General features: G+C 42.6%; 1 protein-coding gene across 1 annotated transcript in view; it reads left to right on the top strand.

Moving 5' to 3' along the window:
• The first annotated feature begins 1,634 nt into the window (after nucleotides 1-1,634).
• NXPH2 (neurexophilin 2) overlaps nucleotides 1,635-25,904 on the top strand; it is a 34,595-nt gene continuing 10,325 nt past the window's right edge. Inside the window, exon 1 of the mRNA XM_084209378.1 lies at nucleotides 1,635-1,892. Coding sequence (XP_084065504.1) covers nucleotides 1,839-1,892 — 54 coding nt within the window. The 5' untranslated portion in view covers nucleotides 1,635-1,838. The remainder of the gene's footprint in view (nucleotides 1,893-25,904) is intronic.

The following is a 25,904-nucleotide window of genomic DNA, read 5'->3' on the forward strand; positions in this document are numbered from 1 at the left end:
GGCAGGGGATGGAGCAATATGAACTTTAATGTCCCTTCCAACACTCTCTTCTGAGAGTCTACGATTCTATGAAAAAAAACTCATGAATTTTTTCCACAAAAAGTGACTATATTAAATTCATTATAGTACATTGACTCAGTGACTGTCACTATTTCAGTCTTCTCTGAGTCTTTGAATCTATTGCAAATGAACTCATTTTAAGTTGTTCCCTTAATAAGTAGATTATTTTGTTATAGATAAAGGATTTTGTCCAAACTCAATGAGAGATTGTGACTTATGGCTCAATGACATCCACATGACACTTTTTACAAGCCACCTTGCAGCAGAGTTGGAAGGGAACCAGTGGGATGTAACCAAACAGCCACAATCACTACCTGGTAAAATCATGGCTGCTCTCAAGTGCCACAAGAGGGATTGCAAAGCTGTTTCCACTGACAAGGATTTTAGCAGTTGAACGTACAAGGGTTGTCAAAATGTAACCTGAATACGGACCTAGTAAGAAGATGAGGCCGAGAATTAAGAGGAAAGTAATCTACAAATGGCAGGCAGGGCTTGGAAACTGAAACCACCACTTGCACTTCATCCCGGTGGCAGAGAGCTCAGGTATCACATCACGGAATTACTGACGAGCAAACACAGGCACTGGCAGACCTGGCCCAGGTGTACCTGCTGCGGTGGCGCTGCTTCAGCCCAGGCTGTGTGTGTGGTTTGTGTGCCAAACCTGGCCGGGGTCACCGTTCCTCCAGCCTCCTGCACCCAAAACTTTATTTCCCTTTTCGAGGCTGCCACCATACACAGTTGTCACAAAAACAGAGACACAATTGCTTCAGCCTGCTCACGGCTATCTCAACAATGGGTCTGGTGAATATTATTAATTATGCTATTAAATGGATCTGACCCCAGTGACTTCTTTGGACATGGGTCCTGCAGCCCTCGGGGCTCCCCACAGGCTCGGACACCGCTACCCAGACCCCGCGGCCCTGCACAAGGAGCCCAATCAAACATGACCCTGTGCCTGGGCCCGCTCCAGTGCACAGGCCCCAGGTGACAGGAGCATGGTGTCCTCAGGGCGGGCCCTGGGACAGGTTCGGTGTCCCCGGGACACTGTGAGTGTCCCCGGGCCGCCCCACCGTGCCTGCTCACAGCCGCCAAGCAGAACCACGTCGGGTTTCCCCACGAGCCCCGCGGCTGCCCAGCCGCCTGTGGGTGCCGGGGGCAGATCCCCCCGAAGGAAGGAGCTGTGACAGGAGTGCCCTATAAAGCCGGGACCAGGGCACGGCCGTCGAGTCTGTTCACCTGTCTGCGCTGCCCTACAGCGGCGGGGCCGGGCAGCCCAGGGCGGCTCCCAGAGGCGCACCCAGGCTCGGCAGGGCGGCCGCGGGCGGAGGAGGGGCCGCCGCCTCTTTAAACTTGCCGTGAGGGCCGGGCCGCCCCGCCCGGGGCAGCGGGGTCCGCTCAGCGCCCGGCGGGGACGCGCCGCCCCCGGCACCGCTCCCCTCAGCCGCGGCCCGGGCGGGTCCCTCCGGCACGGAGGGCGGCGGGGCCCGGCCGCGGGCTGTGAGGGGGCCCCGCCGTGCCCCGCGGGGGGAGCCGGGCAGCGCCGCCGCCTCCCGCCCGCCTCAGCCCGCCTCCCGCCCGCCATGGCCGCCCGCGGAGCCGAGCGGCGCCGAGCCGAGCGCCGCGGCAGTGCCGGGGTCTGGCCGCTGCCTGGCAGCGCCCCGTGAGCGGGGACGGCGGGCGGCGTGTCCCTGCGCTCGGTCCTGCCCCCCGTCCTCCTCCCGGAGCGGCGATGAGCGAGACCCGCGCCGGGGGAGTCGCCGCCTAGACCGGCAGCCAGGATGGTGCCCCTGCAGCCCCTGCCCCTCGTCGTGGTCCAGGGCGTCCTCCAGCTCGTAAGTCTCCATCCCCGCGGCCCCCGGACTCTCACGGGGGGCTTGGCGGACACTGGTGCCTTCCTCCGGGGAGCGCGGTGGGCACGGTCTCCTCTGGAGCCCGGGTTCCCACACCTGCCTCCCGCAGCCCCTGACATATTCTTGGTTTTCTCTTTCTTTTTCCATTTTTTTCTTTTTCTTTTTCTTTTTTTTTTTTTATTTTTTTCTTATTGGATTTTAATTAAGCGGGTTTGCCTCTGTTCGCCCCGTTTGGGAATGCGGGACGCTCGTGTGCCCTAACCCAGCGCGGCCCCGCGGGCCGGGATGCGCCGGGAGCCGCCGCGGAGCTGGAAAATACCGCGGGCAGGGATGGGAGGGATGGGAGTGTTTGAGTGTGCCGAGCATCGCCGAGACTGCCCGCTCCCGGAAAGTTTTCTGCGGCCTCAGGCGCCTTTTTTTTTTGCCTGCAAGACATAGCTGTGTGTGCAGGTAGAGTCACCTGCGCTCGGGAAGCTCCCACTGTAGTTTCGGATTGCTGCAGCACGCCCCAGGTGTTTCCTTAATTTTTATCGGAAACTGAGGGGCACGCCGGTGTTATGGTGAATATTCCTCTGCATGCGGTGGGGGAATGCGGGGACTGACGTGGCGGCAAGGTGAGATGCAGAGTGCGAGATCCGGAGCTCTGAAGGGAGGGCGGCGAAGCGAGGTGCGCGGCTGGAGACGGGCGAGGAGCTCAACTTCTCCCAGCCAGCGCCTCGTCCGTGGGGCGCTGATGGCACGGAACAAATGGACTGATGCTCCTGTTCGTGAGGCGCTCATAAAGAGGAAAAAAGGTGTTTGCAAAAGAGTTTGGCCATCTTCGCTTTTATTTCGGAGAGATTTTAACTGCGCTTGCTGGTTTGGGGGGAGTTTTGGTGTTACTCTCACACATACCTCTGCTGCAAAAGTTATGCTTGTCTTCCCCAGCTGCCTTGGACGCGAAAGTTTGTCACGAAGTAGTCAATAGGGAGTGTGTAATAAACCTTGAAGGGATTAAACATCCTCCTTAAGAACTGGAGTCTAGTGTTACAGTGTGAGGTGATTGATTAGTTTTTGAGGAAGCTTATGTCAAATTCTAATCCGGTTTTGGATTGTGCTTGTCGTGTAATGTTTTTTGCTCCAGTACTTTATCATAGCAATGAAGTAGCGAGCTGCAGCCCTGCGATAAGGCGCACATTTCTTTCACACTCCCATCCTTTTGGACAATAAAAGGCTGTTTACATTCTTCACATTCTTGCAGCCCAGTTTCCAACTAAACAACGGCGAAGGGGTGAGAGATGGGGAAAGGAGAGCAGCAATTGGATTACAAAGTTGCTGAGCAGAAGGGAACTAAATAAAAACTCCTTCCTCACACCTACAACCTCTCTCACTCCCTTCTACCATCCTTTTTTCTTCCTTCATTTTTTTGAGCTATCAAAGGGATCAATTGAAACTTGTACCTTCAGGGATGGGGTTTGTCGTGCAATGTTTTATAGGTGATGTTTGAAAGTTGCTTGCTGTGAGTGTGTGAGTGAAGGCTGACTAAATGAAGCAAAGTTGCTGCCTTGAATCAAACAAAAATCATAAATAGCCACTGCAGGTTCTCAGGTGGATGTGGCACTCAGCTCACCCAGGAGGATTCATTTTTTCTGCATTCTTTAGATACAAACCAGCAAGGTTTTGCAGTCAATTAGTTTTATATCTTATATAAGTTAGTTTAAATAATAAAGTGAAGCAAAATGAGAATGCATGAGATTTTTGAAGCATTTTAGATGTACCTTTTAGCACTAACCTACTACTAAAAAGTTGTGTAAATGTATTTTGGCAGGCTCTTACCAGAGCATCTGGTTAAAATTACAGCTTATTATAAAATAGGAAATATTTTATGTTGGTGGTAATGCATTGAATGCAAGTCTGTGCTATTCTTTGTTCTCTGGGCAGAATTTGGAGGGACTGGTGGCTTCCTGGAATCTGATTAGCAGGTTTAGAAGGGAGGCATTTGTATTACTGATTCTTGACTTTTTCTTTCCTTTTTTAACCAAAAATCTGTGTGGATAATATTAATACTACAGTGAAGGCTCAGCATTTCAGCCAAGAAAAAAAAAAAATCCTGGGTTTCAGTGATGCAATACAGCAGCTTTTCAGTAAGCCAGAAATGCTACCATCAAACCCTTCCTGCTGGGGCAGTCTTAATTTTTTATAAAATCAGAGTTCTTAGAATGGGAAATATTTTGGCACTGCCTTTCAGTGAAGGGAGAAGTGCTTTTTATGTTAATAGATTGAACTTCAAATGCTGTCTTTCCTTTCAGATATCAAAGTGTGCTGTCTACTTACCTACTTGTTAAAGATGCATAAATTAGGATGAAATCCATGTGAAACTCCACAAATCTGAGGAGATTATGGCAGAGTAGCTCACTGAATTTCTGAAAGCAGTGTTAGGTGATTCTTTGTATGCTGTATCTGACGTTGCTCAGTCAGATGGTTTGTATTTTTAAGACAGCACAGATATATTTTTGTATATGTTTCTAGATTATTATTTTGATTAATAGATGGGTACCAGTATGCATGCAGCAGTTGCACATATATATTTCCTAAAATATTCTGCATATTTGGCTATATTAAGCAGTAAGGAAGGCTGCTGTTGAGTTAGGTTAAGGTGCTAATTTGCTCCTGTATAAATTCATTAATTTTTAAAGCCAGGTTTACCTTCTGTTGACAATATGGAGCAAAACAACAATTTGCAATGCACAGTCAGTGCATGTCTGGGCTGTTATTGATAAGAAGATGAAAAATTGCTGTGTTGTGTTATCATTAATAGGTGCTCTTGCTTTACTATTAATTTTCAGTAAGCTTTTCCAATTGTCACATAATTGCTGAATGCACTGTTAGTTATCTCTTTGGAAGTAATGGAGTTCTGCATGTTGAGAATTAAAGTGTGTGAAGCATTAGGATAATGCAGTTTATAGAATCCCTGCTAGTGTTTTGTTAAGTCAGCTTTAAATACCTCTAAGGAGGGGGGGCTGCTTCTACTTCCCTGCAAATATGAGTTGTCATTTTAAAGAATTCTTGTTGGAACAAAAAAAAAAAACCTGGCACTATCCCTTTGTCCTGGCAAGGTGTAGTTTCAGACACACACCCAGTCCCAGGCACACCTGTGGTTCTGGGGGTAGCCAGGCACTGTAACTCTTGGTTTATTCTTGCATCTCTGTGGTCTGAAATCGAGAATGACTATAAGCACTGGAAAATGCTGCTGTGAGCCTAAGTTTCTTCAGTATTCTATCAATAAACCCTCTTCTAACATTAGCATTTGGCAGACTTATTACTGCATTAGAAATCTAGGAATCAATCATTTTACAAACCCTTAAAAGCAGCTGATTTTTTTTTCCCCCAGCACTGTTTATATAGATGAGAAATAATTAGGAAAAAGACAAAGGTTGTTAATTTAAAATTTTTCTCCACCAAGTTTAGCAGTATAGCATTTGACATGAGTGAAATTCAATGATACATTGTCTTGGAATTTCAAAGGCCGAAAATAGCTATAACCAAAGTAGATTTTGCCAATGAAACAAAAATTTTAGAGGTTTTTTCTTTTTTTTTAACAGAATTTGATATTCTTAGCAACTTGAGCTGAAAGAGCATTTGCCCTAGCACAAGGTAGTGCTTCATAAGAAGAAACATATTAAAAGCTGAGCTAAAGCTGCCTTTCCATTAAAATATGCATATCCTGTGAGGTGTAGAAACACAGAGATCTTTTCCTTCTGGCTACTTTAATTTTGTCTCCATAGCCTTGCAAATGTGGTCCAGGTAGCATGCCCTTGCAGTGAGAATCAGAAATAGGCACCATGCAAGACTCTCAGCACCATTTCAGAAAGGTAAATGCTTCCCTCTGGTCATCTGGAAGTGCACAGATGAAATTCCATCCCCCTTAATTTCAGGGAGAACTTTGTCATAAAATGTATTGGACCCAACCTTTCATTTGGCTTCCTTTGGTAATTTTTTTTTGATGCTGTAGGCATGATAAGCCTTGTGTAATAAAGTAATGTAGGTAACTCAAGAATTGCAGGTAATTTGGAGCTGGAGACAGATCAACAAACGCTGGTTTCAGCAGATTGAGAATTTATTACCCTGAATAGGGAGTTGTGTCTTAAGGTAGATGGAGCCAGGTTTAGTTTGCATAGGAGGTTCACAATTCAAACTGTTCTTACATCACATCTTTTGTCCTAGTTCCATGAAACTGGTTCCACGATCCTTTTCAGTTTATTTGTAGGTTGACTGGGGCACAGAAAGATTACAGATCCTGTTTAAAATCTGTACAGCAAGACTTCTTTGACTGATGTCCAGTAGGCCACAAGATACCCCAGGCTTCCCTAGGCAAAATCCATGTCTCAAACTTTCCATCTGTAACACACGAGGAATTTTTCTGCCATTGTAAAGCACTTGGAGAGATGTCAGAGCTGTGCTGTAAGTGTAACAGACAGGGAAGTGAAACGGAAAGATTGGTGAGGCCCCAGTGCTTAAATAGAATGCTCTCATCACTCCCACCTTTCTGGTTTTCCTCCTGGGAGAAGGGAGCTCAGGAATGGGAGTTGAAAGGGAGCAGCAGAAACCACTCGCTGACCTGGACATTAAGAGCATCAGAGAGGTGCCGCTCTGCCCTAGGTACACCAAATTCCTCTTATACTGTTAAAATTTTTGCCTTTAATCAACACTTTACAAACAAAACTGTACAAGGAGAAGCAAGAGCTGCATGGGAAATTTGCACTGAGGTTCCAGCAAGTTGCTTGTGGTCCTTGCGTGAGGTGTTGACCTTTATTTGCTCCAGGTGTTGAGTAAGATGTGGTAATTCTTGGGCACTTGTGGTAAAGAGCTGCAGTAAGCAAAGGTCAGTGCTACTCTGTACTGAATGGTTTTAAGACAGAAGCTGTGATTCCATAGGTGGGTATTGCCTCTTGCTCAGAAACAGTGAGCTGTTCTAGTGCTCAGGGAAAACTGTGCTTTTGGATCTTTCATGCCTACTTGTCATTGTATCAAAACCAGAGACAGCGATGAAAAAGGAAGGGTTTTTTTCGGGTTTGTGCTACGCAGGACAGTCCATTTGCTCTGCTAATCTGTTTTCATGTCCTGATTTTTGCCCACTTTAACACACTGCTTCAATATACCCATTATAAAACACAAACACCAGCTGTAAAGTATTTGCTAGAGCACATCTAGCAGAATTGGAAAACAGGAAGGTGGAAGTTCCTATTTGTGTGGCTGTTATGAATTCATCCTGAACCTGACTTCCCAACACACCCTATTTTGAGGCAGCTTTGGCCTTTCACTTTGAATCTTAAATATGTTTATTTATTTCTCCAACCCCATTCGTCCTTCCCATTATGTTTCCATTCCCTCCATTTCCCACTGGGTTTGTAGCTATAGTTTGTGTAGTGTGTTTAGGTACTTAAAGGATCAATCAGAGTGAAAATAAGGGGTGACCTGCTGGCAGTTTTTCCTTCCAGCAGAGCATCACTACTGTGAAGTAAGTCTGGTCTGCAGGTCGGGACTTTGAAAACATTGCTAATTCCTTTCCTGTGGGGAATCTCCTTGTGGGCTGGTGTTCTGTGTCGGCTCTAAGCTCAGTCGCACTTAACAAAGAGATTCAAGGAAACAAATTAGGTGTGGGGAGGAAATGAAGTGCTGTGAAGTTGGTCAGCAGTTAAGACTGAGTAGTTCTGTCTTTGCAGCAGGGATTTTGGTGCTGGTGTGATGCTCCGCTCTCCCTGGAATGGCAGTGCTTACTGTAAATATAGAATTGGAACGATTGACTATAATTTAAGGTAGATTTAAAGAGCTGTAAGAGCTGTAGTTCTTGAGATAGGTTTTCTCTTTGTTCCAAATGACTGGTAGTAATAGAAGCTATTATTAGCTGGGAAGTGAAAATGAAAGAATAGGGAGAAATAAAAAAATAAAGTGAAGAATCTAATGTCTCTAAAATCAGGCTTTATGTGTATTGGGGCCAATTATGGTTATTGTATCATTACAGTACAGATTTGAGGCTACTCCAAAAGCTCTCATTCTGCTTCTCCAGATCCAGCATGTTTGGTTTATGTTTACAATCAGTTGTGAATTTCTTGACATTATAGTACTTGTTTTAGGGGATGACTAGATATTTCTAATATCATCAATCACCAGTTTAAACACTACCTTAATTTCATCTTACTTTACCCATTATCTAGGAAAATAAAATACTGTGCATAGAAGTGCTCCTATATTTGTTCTGCTATTAAGTAGATTTGAGGGGTTTTATTGGAGAAGGAGCTGGCTGTGCTTGAGGCTGACCTAGAAGAAAAAAAACCCTGGAACTTTGCTGAGGGACTAAGAGACGAATAGGAGATGATGGTGTAAAACAGCCCTGTGGGTAGGTGGAGTGAGCCTGAGAAGTTACTGCAGGCAGAGAAGGACAGACAGACTAACAATAACTAGGAATATTCCCACAGCAACAGAGTTCCACTTGTGCATCAAACCCAGGTGGGTGAAATATCAGACAGACCTTGAAGTTTTTTGTCCTTTGATGGTACCTGTCTCTCTTTTCCTTGCAAGCAGCTGCTTGTTGATTTTGTTGCTGCTAACATGTGTTTGGAAAGTTGGAATTCCTGTTCCCTGTGGCAATTTAAGGGTCATTGGCAGTGGTTTGGTCTCAATCCTTTGGCTGTAGCTGTTACTAGTGAGTGTGTTTCTTCACTATGGGGAGCATAAACCCAGGCAAGGTGTTCCCAAGTTGAATTTTCTCCTTACTCCAGGCAGTTGGGTGATTGCTAGAAGAAAACTTCTGAAATTGTATGCACATAACAGTAATTTTATAGGGCACTGTAACTGGAGTTCATGGGACTTTATGGTCAAGGTGTGTTACATGTGTGTCATCATTATTTTGAGAAACTAAAGAAATAAAACAGAAGCAAATTTCTTATCTTCACCCCAGTAGACCAGAAGAATATTTTGCATAACTGACTCTGTCCTTTCCTGGCCCGTCTCCATACAAAGGCCAAGAGCTGCTGAATCTGATCTGAACTGGCGGACAACAAGGGCATTTTTGGAGTGATGTAATTTGGATCAAGGCAGGAGTGAAGCCCAGTCCTTCAGTTTCTCAAGGAAACTGATTGCCAGGGAGAGGGCAAAGCCTGTGTTGCTTTCTGCTCATTAAACTAACAAAATGCTAACCAGCTTTGTGGAAAGATTGGCAGTAGATAATGTTACTGTGGCACCACTGTCTTATCGGGTGTGTTAGCCTGGGCCCCTTTAAATGAGTTGATTGAAACACCTCAGTGTTTTTTGAAACCGATTCAGTTTTGCCCATTGACTGCTTTCAGTTCTGTCACCAGTGGAGGCAAGGAAAACACTGATGCTAAATTCCTTGTGGGGCTGGGACAAATCCTGTGCTACAGCTGCTGTTGTGTGCCAGCCTTGCTGCCCGCTGCTGAGCTGCTGTGTCGATTTCCAGACATTGAATTAATCTTCCAGTGCTGGAAACATCCATTTTTGAATTAATTCTGACTCAAGCTGCACTGTCTTCTATTGCTGAATGACAAATCCATCAGTCTTCTTTGCCTTCCCCTGGCTTGGGTCTGCTCACTGCTGTGAAGAAGTTTCTGGCCCTCCAGGGAGCTTTTCTAAGCTACATTCTGCTGGGAGCTGCCTGCTTGCTCCCTCTGTTTCTCTCTCCCTCAGTGCTCCATCTTCCTGAAGTTTTTTTCCAAGCAGAGGATGCTCGGTTCCTCTGGGAGAACCAGCAGCTTCCTTGCTTTCTTCTTCCTCGTGGAGATGCCCCTCCATCCAAAGTACAGCAGCCCAAGAGCAGGTAGAAAGACTGCCTTCCTTTCTACTACTCAGCTTCAAATATTCTATTTAAATAGATTAAAAATATTTTTAGAAACATTTTATTATTTTTTTCAGGAAACAAATTGTTAGAGCTACCTTTCCAGAATCTATTAACGGTCATCTGTTCACCCCTTGCTGATGGCTTCTGTCCAAGCTGTCTGGTAGCAAATCAGTCCAAAGGTTTATCAGCTTCAGGCCCTAGGTTGTGTAATGCCTTTCCAGAGTATTTCCATTTCAAATTGTCCATTTTTAAACTCATTTGTCATGATTCCAAGTCTGAATGGATATCCACTTCTAAAGCACATGATTGGAATATGATTTGAGGATTGGTTTATAAGGAGCAAGTTTTATAGAACTGTCGATGTTGTAGATTCTGCTCTAAAATGCATCTGGTTCTAAAAAGTCTACTTTTCCCCTCTGTGTAAGGACTTACACAAGGTCTTATTGTGGCAGTGAGCTGTGTTGTGTAAAACATATCCAGACCAAGAGATGCAAGAAACTGCATTTCTACCACATTACTTTCCTGGGGCACAGGAGGTTTTTAGTTTCTCTATGCTTTCTCTCCTTCCCCCTAGAACCCATAATAACCCATAATCTCAGATTTTTTTTTACATCACTTTTTTTTTTACATTTACATTTTTGGTGAAATCACAATTAATGCCTTTCCTTAAAGTTCTTAAAGAGTGGGAAAGCCATTCTCATCCATCTCACTCTTCAAGTCTTTTCTTATTTTTCTTCTGACTAGAATTCAGTATCCAGTTTCTGCCACCAAGCTCAGCTAGCTTAAAATAATACCAACATGTTGAGTGTCTGACAGGGGAATAAATGCATTGTTGAGTTAGGACCTATTTGATTTAAATTAAATAAAATGCCTCTAAATGTAAGGATGAAGAAACGTGACATACCTCATACTCAGATCCATTTTATGGTGTTCACCCCATAATCCTTTTATTCAGACATGTGTGACCTATGTGTTATCAGCAATGGGCAGCCTAATGCTGCAGTAACCAGGGAATTTAAATTCTATATTTTATTCAACAAAACCTTTTTGTGGGTATTGGATGAGATCTCTTACTCTGCTTGCTTAGACTGAGGGTTCAGTGTTGCTGTTTTTAATACTTGATGTTGAACAATGGAGGAAAGAATGAATTCAAAATAGCAAAATTTCTATTTATGCTGGCTAAGGACACCATTCTGCAGAAATTTGCCTTCTGGTGAGTTTGCAATATTCTTTCAATGAGCAGCACAGTTATATTTTTGGTGGAATAATAAGCTTAATATGGGGACAAATAAATAAAATGGCTATTGTATCTTTCTTGTGTTTTTGTGGATTAGATTGTCTTGTCCATCCAGAGTAACTACTAGATTTATTTTTAATTTTTTTCAATAACGCCAGTAACTGTGAGGGAGATGGAACTTAGTTCTGTTTAGATGTTGAAACTGTAGCCCTGAAAATACAACTCAGTAGTCACTGACTGACTTGTCCTACACCAGCGAAATCCTTTTATGTTTTCAGGGAGTATTGAGATAAACTCAGTCTGTGGTCAGTTATTAATAAAGCCTGCTCTACATGTGCCCTAGGTCCCCATTCCTGTCTCATCCACTACAATTATCTAACAGAAATTTAATTATCCTTGAGATCATCAGCTCTGTGCAACTGAAGTGCACAGAATGATTGAACAGTTCTTTCAGTGATGGGCAAGAACATCACAGGAAGCTTGGTTTTCATGGGAAATGGGCTAAAATAGTATTTGAAACAGAAACAAGTTTGAAAGCCAAAACACACCTGTATGGCAATCAGAAATTCACCAGGATTTCCTGGGTAGCCACGTTTTGGTGTTTTGGACAGACATGCAGAGGTTGCAAAAGAGCTTTTAATCTTGTCTTTAATGGAAGCATGTGCTGTTGTATAATTTGTTTGGTTCTGACTCCTCCTCAAAATACTCACCTGGAAAAGTACAAGTGATCAATTTTAGTGAGGCAAGAAAACCTACATAAATTCAGTTGGTTTGTTTGGGTTATTTTCCTTGTTTCTTCAATTTGAGAATAACATCTTGACTAAATGTGGTCAGGAGTTTTCTACACACACTTCAAATTCAGACATAAAAGGATAATGCAGAGGTTATCAATATCATGACTTTGAATTAAACACCTACAGATTGTGTATGGTACCTGAGACTGAGATTCAGCCAGAAGGAAAGATCCAGAACAGGGATTGCAGGGATGCCTACTTCCACTTGCACTAGCAGACTTTTTAAACGTATCTGGGTGACTCTAAGTGGAACAGCTTTTGATGACTAATGAACAAACAGGTGGTATCTCCATTCTCTCTGGACAAATAAGCCAGTGCTTATCCCCTGGTTAGGATGGCAGAAGGGAAAATGAGCTTGGATCTGTCAAGACAGTATCAAAGTTATCAGGGGAGACAGTAGTCTACAGCAGGGTGCTCTGTCCCTGCCCTCAACAGGTCTGAAACCTGCTTGGATCTACCTTGAAGAGACACAATAGGTACAAATGTGTTCATTTCTTTTGGTGGGAGGGGAAATATGTACAAATTCAGTAGTTATGGGTAGTTATGGAACTGGGGAGGAACTGCATTTGCTGTCGAACTCTTCCTACTTTTGTCATTCTCCTTATCAGATGGATAGCTGGAAAACTACCCAATGCCTTCCTGTGATGTAGGATTGCTGATGCTAAACACTTCCTAGCATTCTTCCTTAGTGTTTTTTTAGAAGGTCCCATGATAATCCTTAGCTGATGGTATCATATTGTTTAGTTTTTCCTAATACTATGCACAAAGTTTTCTTAATTCCTTCCCTTTATGCTTAGCTATCTTGTTTTCTATCACTCTTGGGACACTTTGTTCAGACTGCATTATATGCCTGTTCCTGGGCACCTTTTCCTCAAAGATCTGCAACATTAGCACTGTGAGTCACAGCAAGTTTACCTCTTTATTGATCTTCTGATTCAGGGTGTTTGGAGTAATTTCCTTTTTTTTTTTCCCTTGCCACTTTCCTGTTGGTTTTCACAGAACATCTAACTGGAAAGAGATGTGCTGACCCAATTTGCTTAGACAGTATCTTTTAACCCTGACACAGAGGAGTCTTGGAGAATATGGCAATTTCTTAGATTTAGAAAATGAGCTAGATTCAGGAGGAAGACATAATATTCTGTCTTCTGTCTATAGGAAGACAATATCTTCAAATATTTTTTCTACTTCAAATTGTGATGCTTTCACTGCCTTTTTTTTTTTTTTTTTTTTTTTTTTTTTATGGGCATGTGATATAGACAGGTTGGGTTTTTCCTGGGCATCTGCAGCCAGCCCATGAGGATGGGACACTGTGTGTGCTCTGTGGATGTTGTGAAGATTTGAACTACGTGACTGTGTTAGCACCATGCATGAGCTCACAGGCACAGCCTCAAAACAGAGAGTGAATATAGCTGGGAGGGTTTGGTCAGCTCAGAGCTCAGGGAGAACATTCTTGTATCTACCAGAAACATTACCAGTCTCTCCAATGAAGTTTTTCCATTGCAAGCTCTTCAGGGGTGTCAGTGCTCTCTGGGTAAAATTGATTGTGTCTGAAAAGAAAAATACCAGCAGGAAATACAGATAAAGAGATTGTACACCTAAGTGTTTTGCTCAGTCCTTAATTTCCTAGTAAAGAAATATCCCATGCATTCCCAAGGGACACGTTTCTTTGCAAGCAGTGACAACCCTTGTAACTGTGTAGTGTGTAAGAAAAGCTTCTGTTGAAAGAGGCTGTTAAAGAATCACATGTTCTGTTGATATAAACCTGATATTGCTTCAAATTTCCTATTACTGAAAGAAATACATTTAGAGTAGTCTGCAAAATAGTCCTTTTGCCTGGAACCACCGCCTTTTCTCATACAAGTCATCATCTTTAATAGATAAGCTTTCCATTAAGAGCTAGAGAAGGTGCTAGTTTTTCTTTCAGCAGTTAGAAATAAGAACAATAAATGTGTGGGGGAAATGCATCAATTTGGTTAGGAACATCAAAGTGTGTTCCTATCTGAAATATAGACAAATCAGTTCAGAGAAGGCTCCAAGTGTAGAATTATTGACCCTGGAGGATAAGATACAGAATAACCTTCCTGGTACTTTGTCAATTTTAAGTAGTGTTTGCAAGGTGAATAGTTTAACAGTCTCATCCCCCCTCAGCAAAATATTAATAGTAGATTGCATCACAGCTTTTCCTAAAAGTTTTTTGCCCTTTATAAATTACACTGCTATAAAAGTATATTAATGTTCTATATATCTATTAATCTTCTGTAAGATAAAATGAATAAATCCAAGTGATTGATGTAACTCATAAAAGCCCATAATTGTATCTTCCTTTCTGCTCTGGTTGCTAATTTCATGATGTGGTCTCAATTCTGGGGCCAACTGGTTGAGCTCTCTGTGGTGTGTCAGAATCCTGGAAGCAGAGGGATCTGCAGGTGCTATATCCAAGTGAAGGGTGAAAGATTAAACCAGGAGATCACAGCGTTAAAATCACTTTTATCATCTCCTTAAATATAAATACAAATCTCATAAATTAACATTTGAGATTCTTCTTTCACATGGTGCTAAGTGTATGTCTGTTCTGTGATATTTTGAAACCCACCACGCAAAAAAAAAAAAAAAAAATTCTGTTTTATTCAAAATGCTTTTGAGCATTCAAGAAATGCAGTCTTCCTGACAGCTCAAATAGGAAACAGCAAGGAAGAACAGCTCATCCTGTGACATACTCTGTATGTATGTGTAAGACAGCATCCTGGAAAGTTAGCAGGTGAATTCTGTCCTTTAAGTTTTACAACACAAATATGACTTGTTTCAGGGAATGTGTACTTTAGAAACAAATGGAAAAAATGGCTGAATTCAATTAAATGTTGGCAATCAAAGCCTAGAATTTATATAATCACCTTTGGTCCAACATCAACAACTGTCAACAGTGTATTTTGAAAATAGCTTTTTAATGAAATCTGAAGCAAACAAGATTGTTTAAATCATCTTTGGGAAGATTAGTTTCCAGGGGGAGTTTTTCTGTTACACTGTGATTTCCAGTAACTACGTCAAATCTCTTCAGTAGTGATAGTGATTATGGACAGAGTGATTCCTACTCCATCTGTGAATTCAGGCTGCAGTCTTACAGGAGAACAAGACCCCCCTTGCTCCTGATGTCTGCTCAGAGTGTGCCTCATTAACCACTGCCTTCTGAGCCTCCCTCCAGCTGCTTTTCACTCAGTTGTCCCCTCATCAAGGCAGCAACATCCCATCTTCGAGGCAGAAGTGCTTGGGAGGCTGTGTCAAAAGCCTGGATAAAGTAGGTGACATTCCTCTGCTCTCTCCTCATCCTCAGATCTAGTTTTTTGATAAAAATTTGGCAACCAGTTTAGTCAATCATGGTAAATTTAGTAAATCCATGGTAAATCTACTCTGCCTGTTCCCAGCCATCATCTTGCCCTTCCTTAGCAGGTCAGACTTTAGAAAGGATGTGCTCCATAATTTCCCAGAGGGCTGAAGAGAATCTGAGCAGCTGGTCATCTCCCAGACTGTTTTTAGCCTTTTTGAAAACAGTTGCTGTATTTGGGGTCTTTCTTGGTTGTTCCTCCCAGTCTTCAAAACCTTTCAAATCTGACAGTGAAAAGCCTCACAATAACATCAGCTGGCTCTTTGAACGACACCCACCCTCTGGACCATGTTTGGGTTTAGATTGATCAGGGATCCCAATTCTCTGCTCTCTGACTGATACTAGGGATTGTGTAGGGAATAGAATAAAACTTCAGAGGACTTGAACTAGTTGTGCAAGAGCCAAATGGATTCCTTGGAGTTCAATATTATATCACTGAGACAGGCTCTGTTGGTTTTGTCTAGTGATGCATGCTAAATGATCATCAAGCCAACATTTAAATAATCATCTGCAAAAGAATAGTTTTCATTCACAGTTTTGTCACTAATTTAGCTAGAAGGACATGGATGGTTCACTTAAGGTCTCTTCAGGAGATCGAAGCTTTACTTAGGGACCAGGTCTTGAGTTTGGTCTTCCAGTATCAACAGAGAATTGCCCCACAGAGGCAGAAAGAAGTGTTCCTTGTGGACAAGGATGCCAGGGTGGGGCAGAAATGGGCACCTACTTGGTGACTGGAGCAGTGCTGTAAGAGCTGCTTTATTCCCCACGCTTTCTCTACAGTTTGAAGGTGGGACACTGTTCTATGTTAGCATTGCATGACATTCAACAAACATTTGGAGAACAGCATTAGTGGGGCTTAGCCCCATGTTACATTTTAGCAATGCCTATAGATACAGAAATAAGGCATGCTTAAGGCAGGCATGGGAAGAAGGTGTGTAATTCTTTGGAAGTCTCGTTCTTCCGAATTCAGTCAGAGTTTTGTGGAGAACAAGCACAGAGGTAAAACTCCAGCCTGGTCTTTGACTCAGATTCACATTGATTCACCAAAAAATGATTCGCATTTTTAATGTTAGTTTGTGTCCTACATATTGAGGGCTTGTAGAAAAATAATTTGAGAAATTCTAGATAGGCAATTGAACCTCAAAGCAGTTATAACACCTGAAAAATTTATCAAATGTAGGGATATTTTTTAGCTATGGAAAGAAATTATCATTAACCACAGTTGAGCACTTGCAGTTTTCTGCCATACAAGAACTTCATTCTCCCCTCAGTCTGTGAGCTGATGTAGTGACAAGCTGCAGAGAGATGACAGATTTCGCTAAGGATTTGGAGTCTGAACACCTGTGCAGTGTCATGCATTTAAAAATAGAATGTGACAGCAAAACACATCAACCTTCTAATGTCCAAATGGAAACCACGGGGTTTTTTTCTTCAGCTTTTATCCAGAGAAATCACTTTCAATCATCACTGGCCAAGTGAAAATACAAAGCAAGGCTGGTTTGTTGTGGTCCAAAATAAACAGGAACCAGTCAGAATGGTAAGCACAGGTGCACAGAAAATATTCAGTAATGCCCATTTTTTTCTCCTCAGTGCTGTTGTGCATCTCTGAGGGTGCAGGTTATTAATGGTCCAGAGCAATTTCTTCAGGAAACCTTCAGAGATGGGTTAGGAGAGAGCTGCCAACCAAAGCTGCTCTGCATACCTTGACTTCTGCCAGAGCCACTCACCCCTCCAATGAATGCATCAGAAAAAAACAACCAACACAGGTTTTTTGTTTCCTATAATCTTCTCTCTGGGAGAAAAAGAAGCATTAACCAAGGGCAAAAAGATAAAAAGAGGCTTGTTTGATTGCAGGGTTAGATGTGTGCATTCTGCGCTCCTCTGGAGGAGCCTGCGTCACTGGCAGTGTTGGAAGGGAACATCTCTGCTGCCCATCTCCCTTAATAGTATCCTTGGAACCTTAATAAATCGAAAGCACATAATCTTTTCTCTTTCTTTTTACAGAGGGAACAAGGCTTCCCAGTCTGCCAGAGCTTCTGAGCCCTCTGCCAGGCTGCTCTGCTCTGCTCTAAGGTTGAACATAATTACTGGGCAGCACCATGGGCTGCCCAGGAGCCCAGTCCATCCCATTTTTCCCATTACGCTAACCTTTCAGCAAGTGCTCTTTCTTCAGCAAAACCTTTGTTTTCAGAGATCATATGTTTTTTCTTCCTATTGAGTATAATAATTTTGAGAAGTGGTCTTGGCCTATTTTCTATTGCAATTCTTTTAGCTGTGTTTAGAAGGACATTTATTCAGTGTTTTGGGACAAGATTTTTGTGTGATTGTGTGACGGGGAATTAAAGAGGGTCCAGATTTAGCTCTTCTGTGCTCTCATTTATGGATGAGAAAGACAGAAACCTACTTTAAACTCAGACAAGAATTAGCATTTTGGATGACAAAAGCTATCACACATGAATGGGTTGCTTCTTAAAATCAACAAAATAAATTAGACTCCCTGTTTAGGAGCATCTGGCACCCTTAGAACCTAGTTCATATAATGATGTCTCTGTTTGTTAAAAAGAATTATGTAACAATGTGGTTGATTTATTTCAAGATGATTGGCTTAGCAACTTAATTGGACTATGCAGTATATCAGAGCACACACAAAAAAATAATTTAATTAGCTCATTTGTTTGTGGATGACTGCAAGCACTGCACATCAGGCTCGGCTCCTTTAGAGGTGAGCAGCCGTTTGATCCTGTGAGGAGCCAACCCTTGTCAGCTCCCACGGAAACCATGCTCACAGCCAGGGAACAGCAGCACCACACTGCTGTTCAGGTGCTGTGAAAACCCACAGAAACCTTCCATGGAACCCAAGGAATGCTCTGTGACTCCTGGCAGGCTTGGGAACCTTCCTGGAGAAACAGCAAAGCAAAAATGTGCCTTGAAGACTAAAACTTGTTTTCTCCCCCTGTGGTCTCTCTTTTCTCTTGAGCTGATATTCCACCTTCCAGCTCCCAAATACTATTAACATCCCAAAAAATTAGCATGTTGGATCCAGGTTTTAGATTCATTCTGGTGCAAAGTTTTAAGTCCTCCATTTCCAGGATGGCTACTCATACATGAAAAACAGGTATTTGCAACAACATTGGACTCCTTCATGAGGTCACCACCTCCCACCTGAGACAGAAAAGTACTATTATTCTCATCATTATCATTATGGTTATTTTTGTTATAAGAATACAAATAGACCTCCTAGTAACATAAAAGTAACATTTATTGTAATGTGTTCAAATTACTTAGTATCCAAGTAGTATTTTCAGAGTAGCACTTGATAGTGGTTGAAATAACTTTCAAGATATCTCCATTTTATTTCAGTTCCAGATGCAGCCAAGAGATTGCTGACTTGTGGGAAAATTCTACTTAAGTGTTTATTAAGTTGTTTCTATACTCTAATTTTACACCAATTTAAATAAAATTAGAGGTGTGGATGTTGATTTCTCTTGTGTTGTTACATTAAAATACTCTGTGTCCCACATGATTTCCTTTTTCCATTTCTATAATTGAACAGCAAACTCCCCCCTTCTCTCCCACCCCACAAAGCACACAAAAAACAAGAAAAACCTAAATTAAAATCAGAATAAGGATTTTACTTAAAACATAAAAGAAGAAATAGGGCTGAAATTCCTTACTTATTGCACCCTGTAGTTCCTAGATACAGCTGCACATCTGGTTTGCGAGATAATGTGCTGTTTAGAGACCATGGTAGAACACAGAAAATTGGAAATGAGTTTCAAGTCTTAACATTACATTTCTTCACTGCTGGGAGCAAGTAAGGCCCTGCTTTTCACTCTTTTTGTAGGTTGTGTGATTTGATTCCCTCTGGTTTTTTGCTCTGTAAATAATATATGCATGAAGGAAATCAGGAAAGGAATCATTCTGTAAGTATTTTATGCAGAACAGCTGAGAAGAGTTTTTATCAATACTTGGACTAGATAAAAAAAAAAGAAATGCTTATTTGAGGACATGGGTGGAGCAATAAAAACAGCATGTGTATCTTGTTCATTCACTTACCACATAATAATCATTAAAGGCAAGGGGAGTTTGCCATTCTCTGTAGCAGAGGATATTCTCTCAGGACTGGCTGGTGCTACAATTCACTTCCAATGTGCTTCCCTGTTACCTCCTATTGAAACTTGTGGCTGTCTGCATGGGTCTGACTTCTGGTAAGGAATATTTTCCTTGTACAGTCATGCAAAATGCAAGACTATTTTACAAAAATATGAGCCAGGTGTAGTGCATTAACTTTGAACTTACTGTACAGGAAATCAAGTACATCTCTAAATGTAGAATATCAGACCTGATCTGACCTTTTAGTACTTCCACACACTGGTGGGAGCATCACAGCCTAGCTGCAAGGCAGGGAAGCAGCATCCCAAACCAGAGAGAGGAGCAAACTGGGGGCATTGGGACCCTTCCTCTCCCTCCAGCCTGTTTATCAATCATGAAATCACCATGGAGATGGAGAAAAGCAGCCAAGTGAAGCATGTTGTTGGCCCTCCAGAGAAGATATCTCCTCCTAAGTATTGAGCAGCAATGAACTGCACATCAGAAGTTTTTGGACATTTTGATCCATATTCAGCAGTCAGGATTTATTGCAGAATTTTGAGCAAAGTTGAACCAGAGCTTATCTTACAAGACATAAAACTAATCTGCACTAATGAGGTGTTGCACTTTGCTGGCTGGACAGAGATCTGCTGAGGTCCTTCTTTTCTGGAGCATGATATGGAAATACTAACTGTTCAGTAAAGTAGCATAATCAAGCTCCTTGTTTCCTGAAGGTGGGTGATAATAATCCTTGTTTCTCACTGAGTGCAGCCATCCTGCTCTCCTCCATGCATGGCTTGTGGACAGGAGAAGCTGCTGTGCCTCAGACAGGAGCTGGAACGTTCCCAGCCTCAAACCCAGCTAAGAAGAATGGAGAAACCACATTTATTTACCAATTTCTGAGCCAAAATATGTAGCAGACTACCTTGCATGTGCTCTGGTGAATTTGATGGTGGTGACTGGTCTGGATTAGGTTTGTACCAGTGGGTGCTCCAGGCACACAGGGAAGTGGCACAGGGCTGTGCTCCATTTATCCTTATCCCTGCAGCATCACAGGCAGGTAGGACAGGCAGACAAGCCCTTCCTGAAATGGTTCATCACAAGAACTGGCACTCCTGTAAGTACCAGAAGCTGCAATGTAATTTGATGTAACAAGTTTATTGGCCTGATCATGGAGACTCAGAGACTTATAAAATCACATTTTTATTACTGATTCAGTCACGCACATACATATTTATAGCTTTGTAATTGATCACATAGGGCAACACATTAAATTTTAATACAGGGAATTACTTCCTGTCCCTGTAGAACCACCTTTTGTATCCACAGGAGACAGTTTAAAACATTTACAGCGGAGTTGCTTTTATGTTTGTCATACACTTATTACCAGCTTTGGTCTAGGCAGTTACATTTAGATTTGTCTCCTTCTTTGATCTCCACAATCTGTGGGAAAACATGCATTAGGAACAAGAAGGACTGCGTGACTTTTGAAGCCTGGCATCACTTACACATCACCAGTTCTTGTAGCTTCTCTTTATCAGCTCACATCTCACATCTCTTGTTCTAAAAGCCTGCTCTTCCTAACCCCTGAAGGTTTGGGGTTTGAAATTACTCAGGGCACTTGTTAACACTCATCCCCAAACCTATTCATGACCTGTGCTTAGGTTTCTTATACAGGCTCAGAATTTGATGAAAAACACCTCACTTTGTCCTGTTCAGTCAGTGTGTGAATTAAGCAATGACTATAAGTCTTATTATGAACTGGTTTATTCAACTTCTTAAATAGTAGTGAGAACTGACTACTGCAAATTGGTAATTTTCAAAGTCCTAAATTAGCAAAGTCTATTTTGGAAGCAGATTCATCATTTGCCAGGGAGGCCAAGACTGTGGTCAGCTGAATAAAAGAGTAACCCCAAAAGAAATCTGAAAACCAAAGTGTTTAAGGAACACTTTGGTTTTGTCACCCTGCATGGTCAAGTTCTGGAGCAGGGAAAAGTCTAAAGAGTTGTTAGGGGAGTGGGGATAGGAGCATCCATGGAATCTTCCTGGCTGAAGGTGTCCTTGCCCATGGCTGGGGGTTGGAACAAGATGATCTTTAAGATCTCTTCTAGTCCAAACCATTCTGTGATTCTATGATTATCTGAACTTTGAGGAGGGGAAAAAAAGTCTGATGTAAGTGAAGACAGACAAGCCAAGAGAGCTGAGATTTCTCATTGAGGAGTTATCTAACCTGACTTCAGGTTCAGGCCTTTGGGGCCTTGCAGGTTTGGGATCCAGCTGGCTGGATCCACTAATCCACTGATATTTGCATTATTTGTGCTAACGCAGGAAAGATTTTTTTTCAGGTTATGCTTTTATACAGCCTTTTCTGTAAAACACCACTAGTGAGCCTCTGAAGAGGGCACTTCCCCCTGCCCTGTTGCTAGGATTGTACATTTTCTGGGGTACATGTTTCAGACGTGTGTGTCTTAAAAGCCACATGCTAAAGTGCCATTCCCCTCACCCCCAGCTCCCCTGGATGATTTATCTGCTGTCAGGGCTTGTTTCACCAACTGCAAGCACCCTGCTAGTAGAGTTCTTTTACACAACCTGGAAATGTTATTCTTTATATGCCAATTGGAATACATCAAATGCATAGGGAAATGAGACCAAATTAACACTTGGGGTTATGTGCACTGTAATTCACACTAAAAGAAAGATTGGAAGATGTAAAATGTGTTGAATGTGCTCCCTTCTTGTTTGATACAGATGTGGAGCAAATAGGTTTGAAATTATATTTTTGCATGCAAATGACAGCAATTTGTAATAACTCCTATTGTGCTAAAATGTAACATTTTCATCTGATCTAAGCCTTTCTGTCTTCAGATCTTCTTTCTGTTCTTACAGTGCATTTACAATGATCTTAGATATTAATTATCTTGGTAAATTCCTGCAAGGGAACAAACCAGGCACATGTTGTGACATTCTTCCAGGCAATCTAGTTGTCAAACTCATCTCCCTTTGTTAAACACAAGTCATGGATTTATTATATCAGGGCAGATGACTGACCAACTTCTAATTAATCCCTTTTAAAACTTACATGGTGACTGGATTTCAAATTTGAACCTTGTCATTTTCAAAACATCCTAAACCCGTCATTTTGTTTTTTCCAAAAAGGAATTCTGACTTTCCTATTCTTGGGCACATAAAAAATGCCTGAATAAATGAAAAGAGTTTAAAATTGGGTTTCAATAGGACCTCACAGTATGAAGCCACTGTTAGTACACCATTATGAAGAACACAATGACTGCAGGCGTGGCTGGCTCATGCCAGGCAAAAGCTAATATTGTTTCACCTTAAAACTTAATAATCAGGCAGCCTCAGTCAGTGATTTTCTCTTCTTTAAGAGAGTAATTCATTTAGGAAAGCAGCATGCATGCGTGTGTGTAGGCAGCAATGAAATACCTCCAAGTGCCCCAGTGCGCTATCTCAAGCTAAGTGCTTTGAAAAGGGAGAAGAATTTTAATTTAATTTAGAAAACTTCTGTGGCCTTACATGCATTGAGCAGGGAGGACACAAGCTGTGAGCAGGCATGGGGACAGGCAGCTCCAGCACAGCCCCAGCTTCCACACTGGCTGCTTAGGGGGAGGAGGACAACCCTCAGCCTGGCCTTCATCCCAAACCCGTGCTGTCATCTGGAGCACATGGGGAAAGGCAGTGACAAAGGGCTTGCCCAGCCAGGGACAGGTTTTGGTGCAGTCCTGGGGTGGTGCTCACCACCAGGCTTTTCCTGGGCCTCCACCTTACTGAAAGGATGTCAGTGGAGGAGCTTCTGCCCAGTGTGTGATCCCTGGGCTGCATTTCCAAAGCAGCCTCTGCCCGTGGTTTGCCCTGATCTCACTGCTTGAGCAGCAGTGGGTGCCCCTGTGCCTCTGTGCCAGTACCAACCCAGCTGCTCCTGCACTTCCCACGTGCTTCTGTCACAAAGCTTTGAAGCAGAAATATTTTTCTTAGGGAGATGCCACAAATGCACGGAGCAGCTCCCAGAGCTTGGTCTGACTGTGCTGCTCAGGGTGCATTAATGACAGCACATGTGGGCAGCAGGGTTTCCAGGAAGAAACATCATCCCTGAAGAAAACAACAAAAGTGGTCTCTGGAAGAGAGCTTTTAACCTCACAGTATTATTAGTCAAAGTCAATCTCCCCTGTCCCTGCCCAGCTGATGGACTCTTGGATACATCCACAAACTTCCTTCAAACAGCAGGAGGATTCAGGAGGAATTCAAGAGTCACTGGATAACCCCAGTTAACTGGTTCTGTAGCAGGAGCCTGCCAGGAACTTGCGGTGACCACAATTTTCCTGAGATGTCAGTGCCAAAAGCACTAAGGGCAGCTTTTTTCCACTGGGAGTTTTCCACACTGAGCTCTGCGGTGACCCTGACCTCTGTGGTGCCTGAGCCAAGAGTGGTGCCAGAAAAACACTTTTTTAATGCTTTAAACAGAGCATTTCCTTCCTAACCCAGCTGAGAGTTAAGAAGGAAGTGCAAATTCTGACATGATGCACTAAACTGTGAACACTAGGGCAAAGTCCAGAAACTTGGGATTTGTTTCTGCTCACTTTCCCCTGGCTACAGTTGTCTCTCATTAGAGGCAGTGGAGTTTGGAAGCACACACACTGTTCTCCAGGAATGGGATCTTGATCTCCATCACGTCACCAGCAGGTTGTTAGAAAATGCAGCCTGCAGTGAAGCAACACAAAAATCATATGCTTGATTTAAATAATGGTGTTCATTGCCTATTAAAATGTAACTTCTTGCTTTAAAAAAAAGATTAATTAAAGTGTACAAGATTGCAATTCAGTTACATTTAATGCTTCAGCCCAGTGCTCACTTTTCATCACTCATTCCCAGAAGTAGTATTCAGGGAAGCACGGCATTCTCAGTTCTGCCATTAAAAGCACAAATGACTATCAAACCTGTTCTTTTCAAAAGCCTGCCTCGAATATCACCATTGTTAGATTTTTCATAACATATTACTTTGGTCATTACTGTTTTGCAAGATAATTGTATCAGTGATCTAACTTTTGACAGGATCCAAAGTGGCTGAAAATAGTTCACTGCAGCACCTTTGTCTTTTAAAGGCCATTTGGGGCTTGTTATTTTAATCCTTGTGCAGCCTGATTTATCACTTCAAACATCTGTCAGCTGTGCTTTGTCTTGAAATTGATAGTGATAGTGTTACTGATTTTTCAAGAGCAGCTGGTAGAGGTTCATTAGTTAAGCTCTCAAAGGGAGTAGATAACTGTAATATTTTTCTTTGTTAATCATCTCTTACGCCTTGTAATAATACAGAGCTTGAAAACTGCTAGAAATGCACAGCTTCTCTTTGTTTCTAACTCTTCAGAAGCCTCCTTTCATTCTTTTAATCTGGTTCGATTATTAAAACTCTCCTCTTCATAATGCAGTAAAAAATTGAATAATTGCACATGAGTGGGAAGAGGGAAAAACCAGCCTTTGCTGCGTTGCATTTCACACTGAGAGAGGTCATCGGGGTCTCAGAGTTAACATCCAGACACAAAACAACTCCAGAGAGGAGATTAAGGGCTCTTCCATAATTGATTTTTAATTTAAACTTTACAAGGCATAAAAACCCCTCATGACAACTTCAGTAAAGTCAGGTTCATTTCTAACAGATACAGTTTTCTGTTCACGCACTCTCCCTGCCACACAAAACAGCCTTCATGGTGAACTATGATTCTGAAAACATTTCCCCCCCCCAGAAATCTTTGCCAGCCAGGCTCCAGCTGAGCACCACGGTGGCTCCTGCCCAGAGCTTCCAGGGACTGGAGCATCTGGGAAGTCTCCTGCAGCTGAGAGCGTGTCAGCGCTAGCGCCGCTTCCACGGGCAGCGCTCACACACAGATAATTACAGCTTGAAATTAGTATTTTAATGAACTGGTCCTGCAAACGTGGAGCAAAATCTCCCAGGCATTAAGGGAATAAGCAGGAGGGGAAATTATTAACTGTAAAGTTCAGCAGAGGGCTGGTGGGCAGGTGCTGGCTTGGCAGAGGGGCTGAGTGTCCCTGCTTCCCTTTGCTGGGATGGGCTTTGGTCCTGCAGGCTGCCTTGGGTTTTAGGGACAGGGTTTAGTGGGACTTGGCAGTGCCGGATCAGTGCTTGGACTCGATGTTTTTTACATCATTTCCAACCTAAATGACTCCATGAGCTGCACCTGCAAGCAGCACAACTTCAGTGTAGATTGAAAACACCTGGCACGTCTCACAGGATTTCCAGGTGGATGGGATTGTCTTCTAAATGGCCCTAAAAATAATTTAATGCCAGATCTCCATCCTAAAAGCACATCTCAGTCTCATAAGACAGTACATGTGTTCCTAGTAGCAGTGAAGCTCAGTGCAAAATAGATTGTGAGAATTCAGCCTGAATATCAAGAAAATGCACAGAGTGACTGAAAAAGCCACTTGAGAATCACTGGGGGTTATTTGGTGCTAATATAATAATAATCTAAGTTTTCTGTACCTACTGTATCTCAATTTGATATTTTTATACAAGACTTTTTCAGACCCTTCGCAGAAAGCTTTACATTTCTTTTACTTCCCTACCCTTCCAGAATGCCTCATATATAGTGAAGAACTAAAACTATTTAGTGATATGTAAGAAAAAAGT

The sequence above is a fragment of the Fringilla coelebs genome (assembly GCF_963513975.1).
Source record: "Fringilla coelebs genome assembly, chromosome: 7".
NCBI classification, from domain to species: domain Eukaryota; kingdom Metazoa; phylum Chordata; class Aves; order Passeriformes; family Fringillidae; genus Fringilla; species Fringilla coelebs.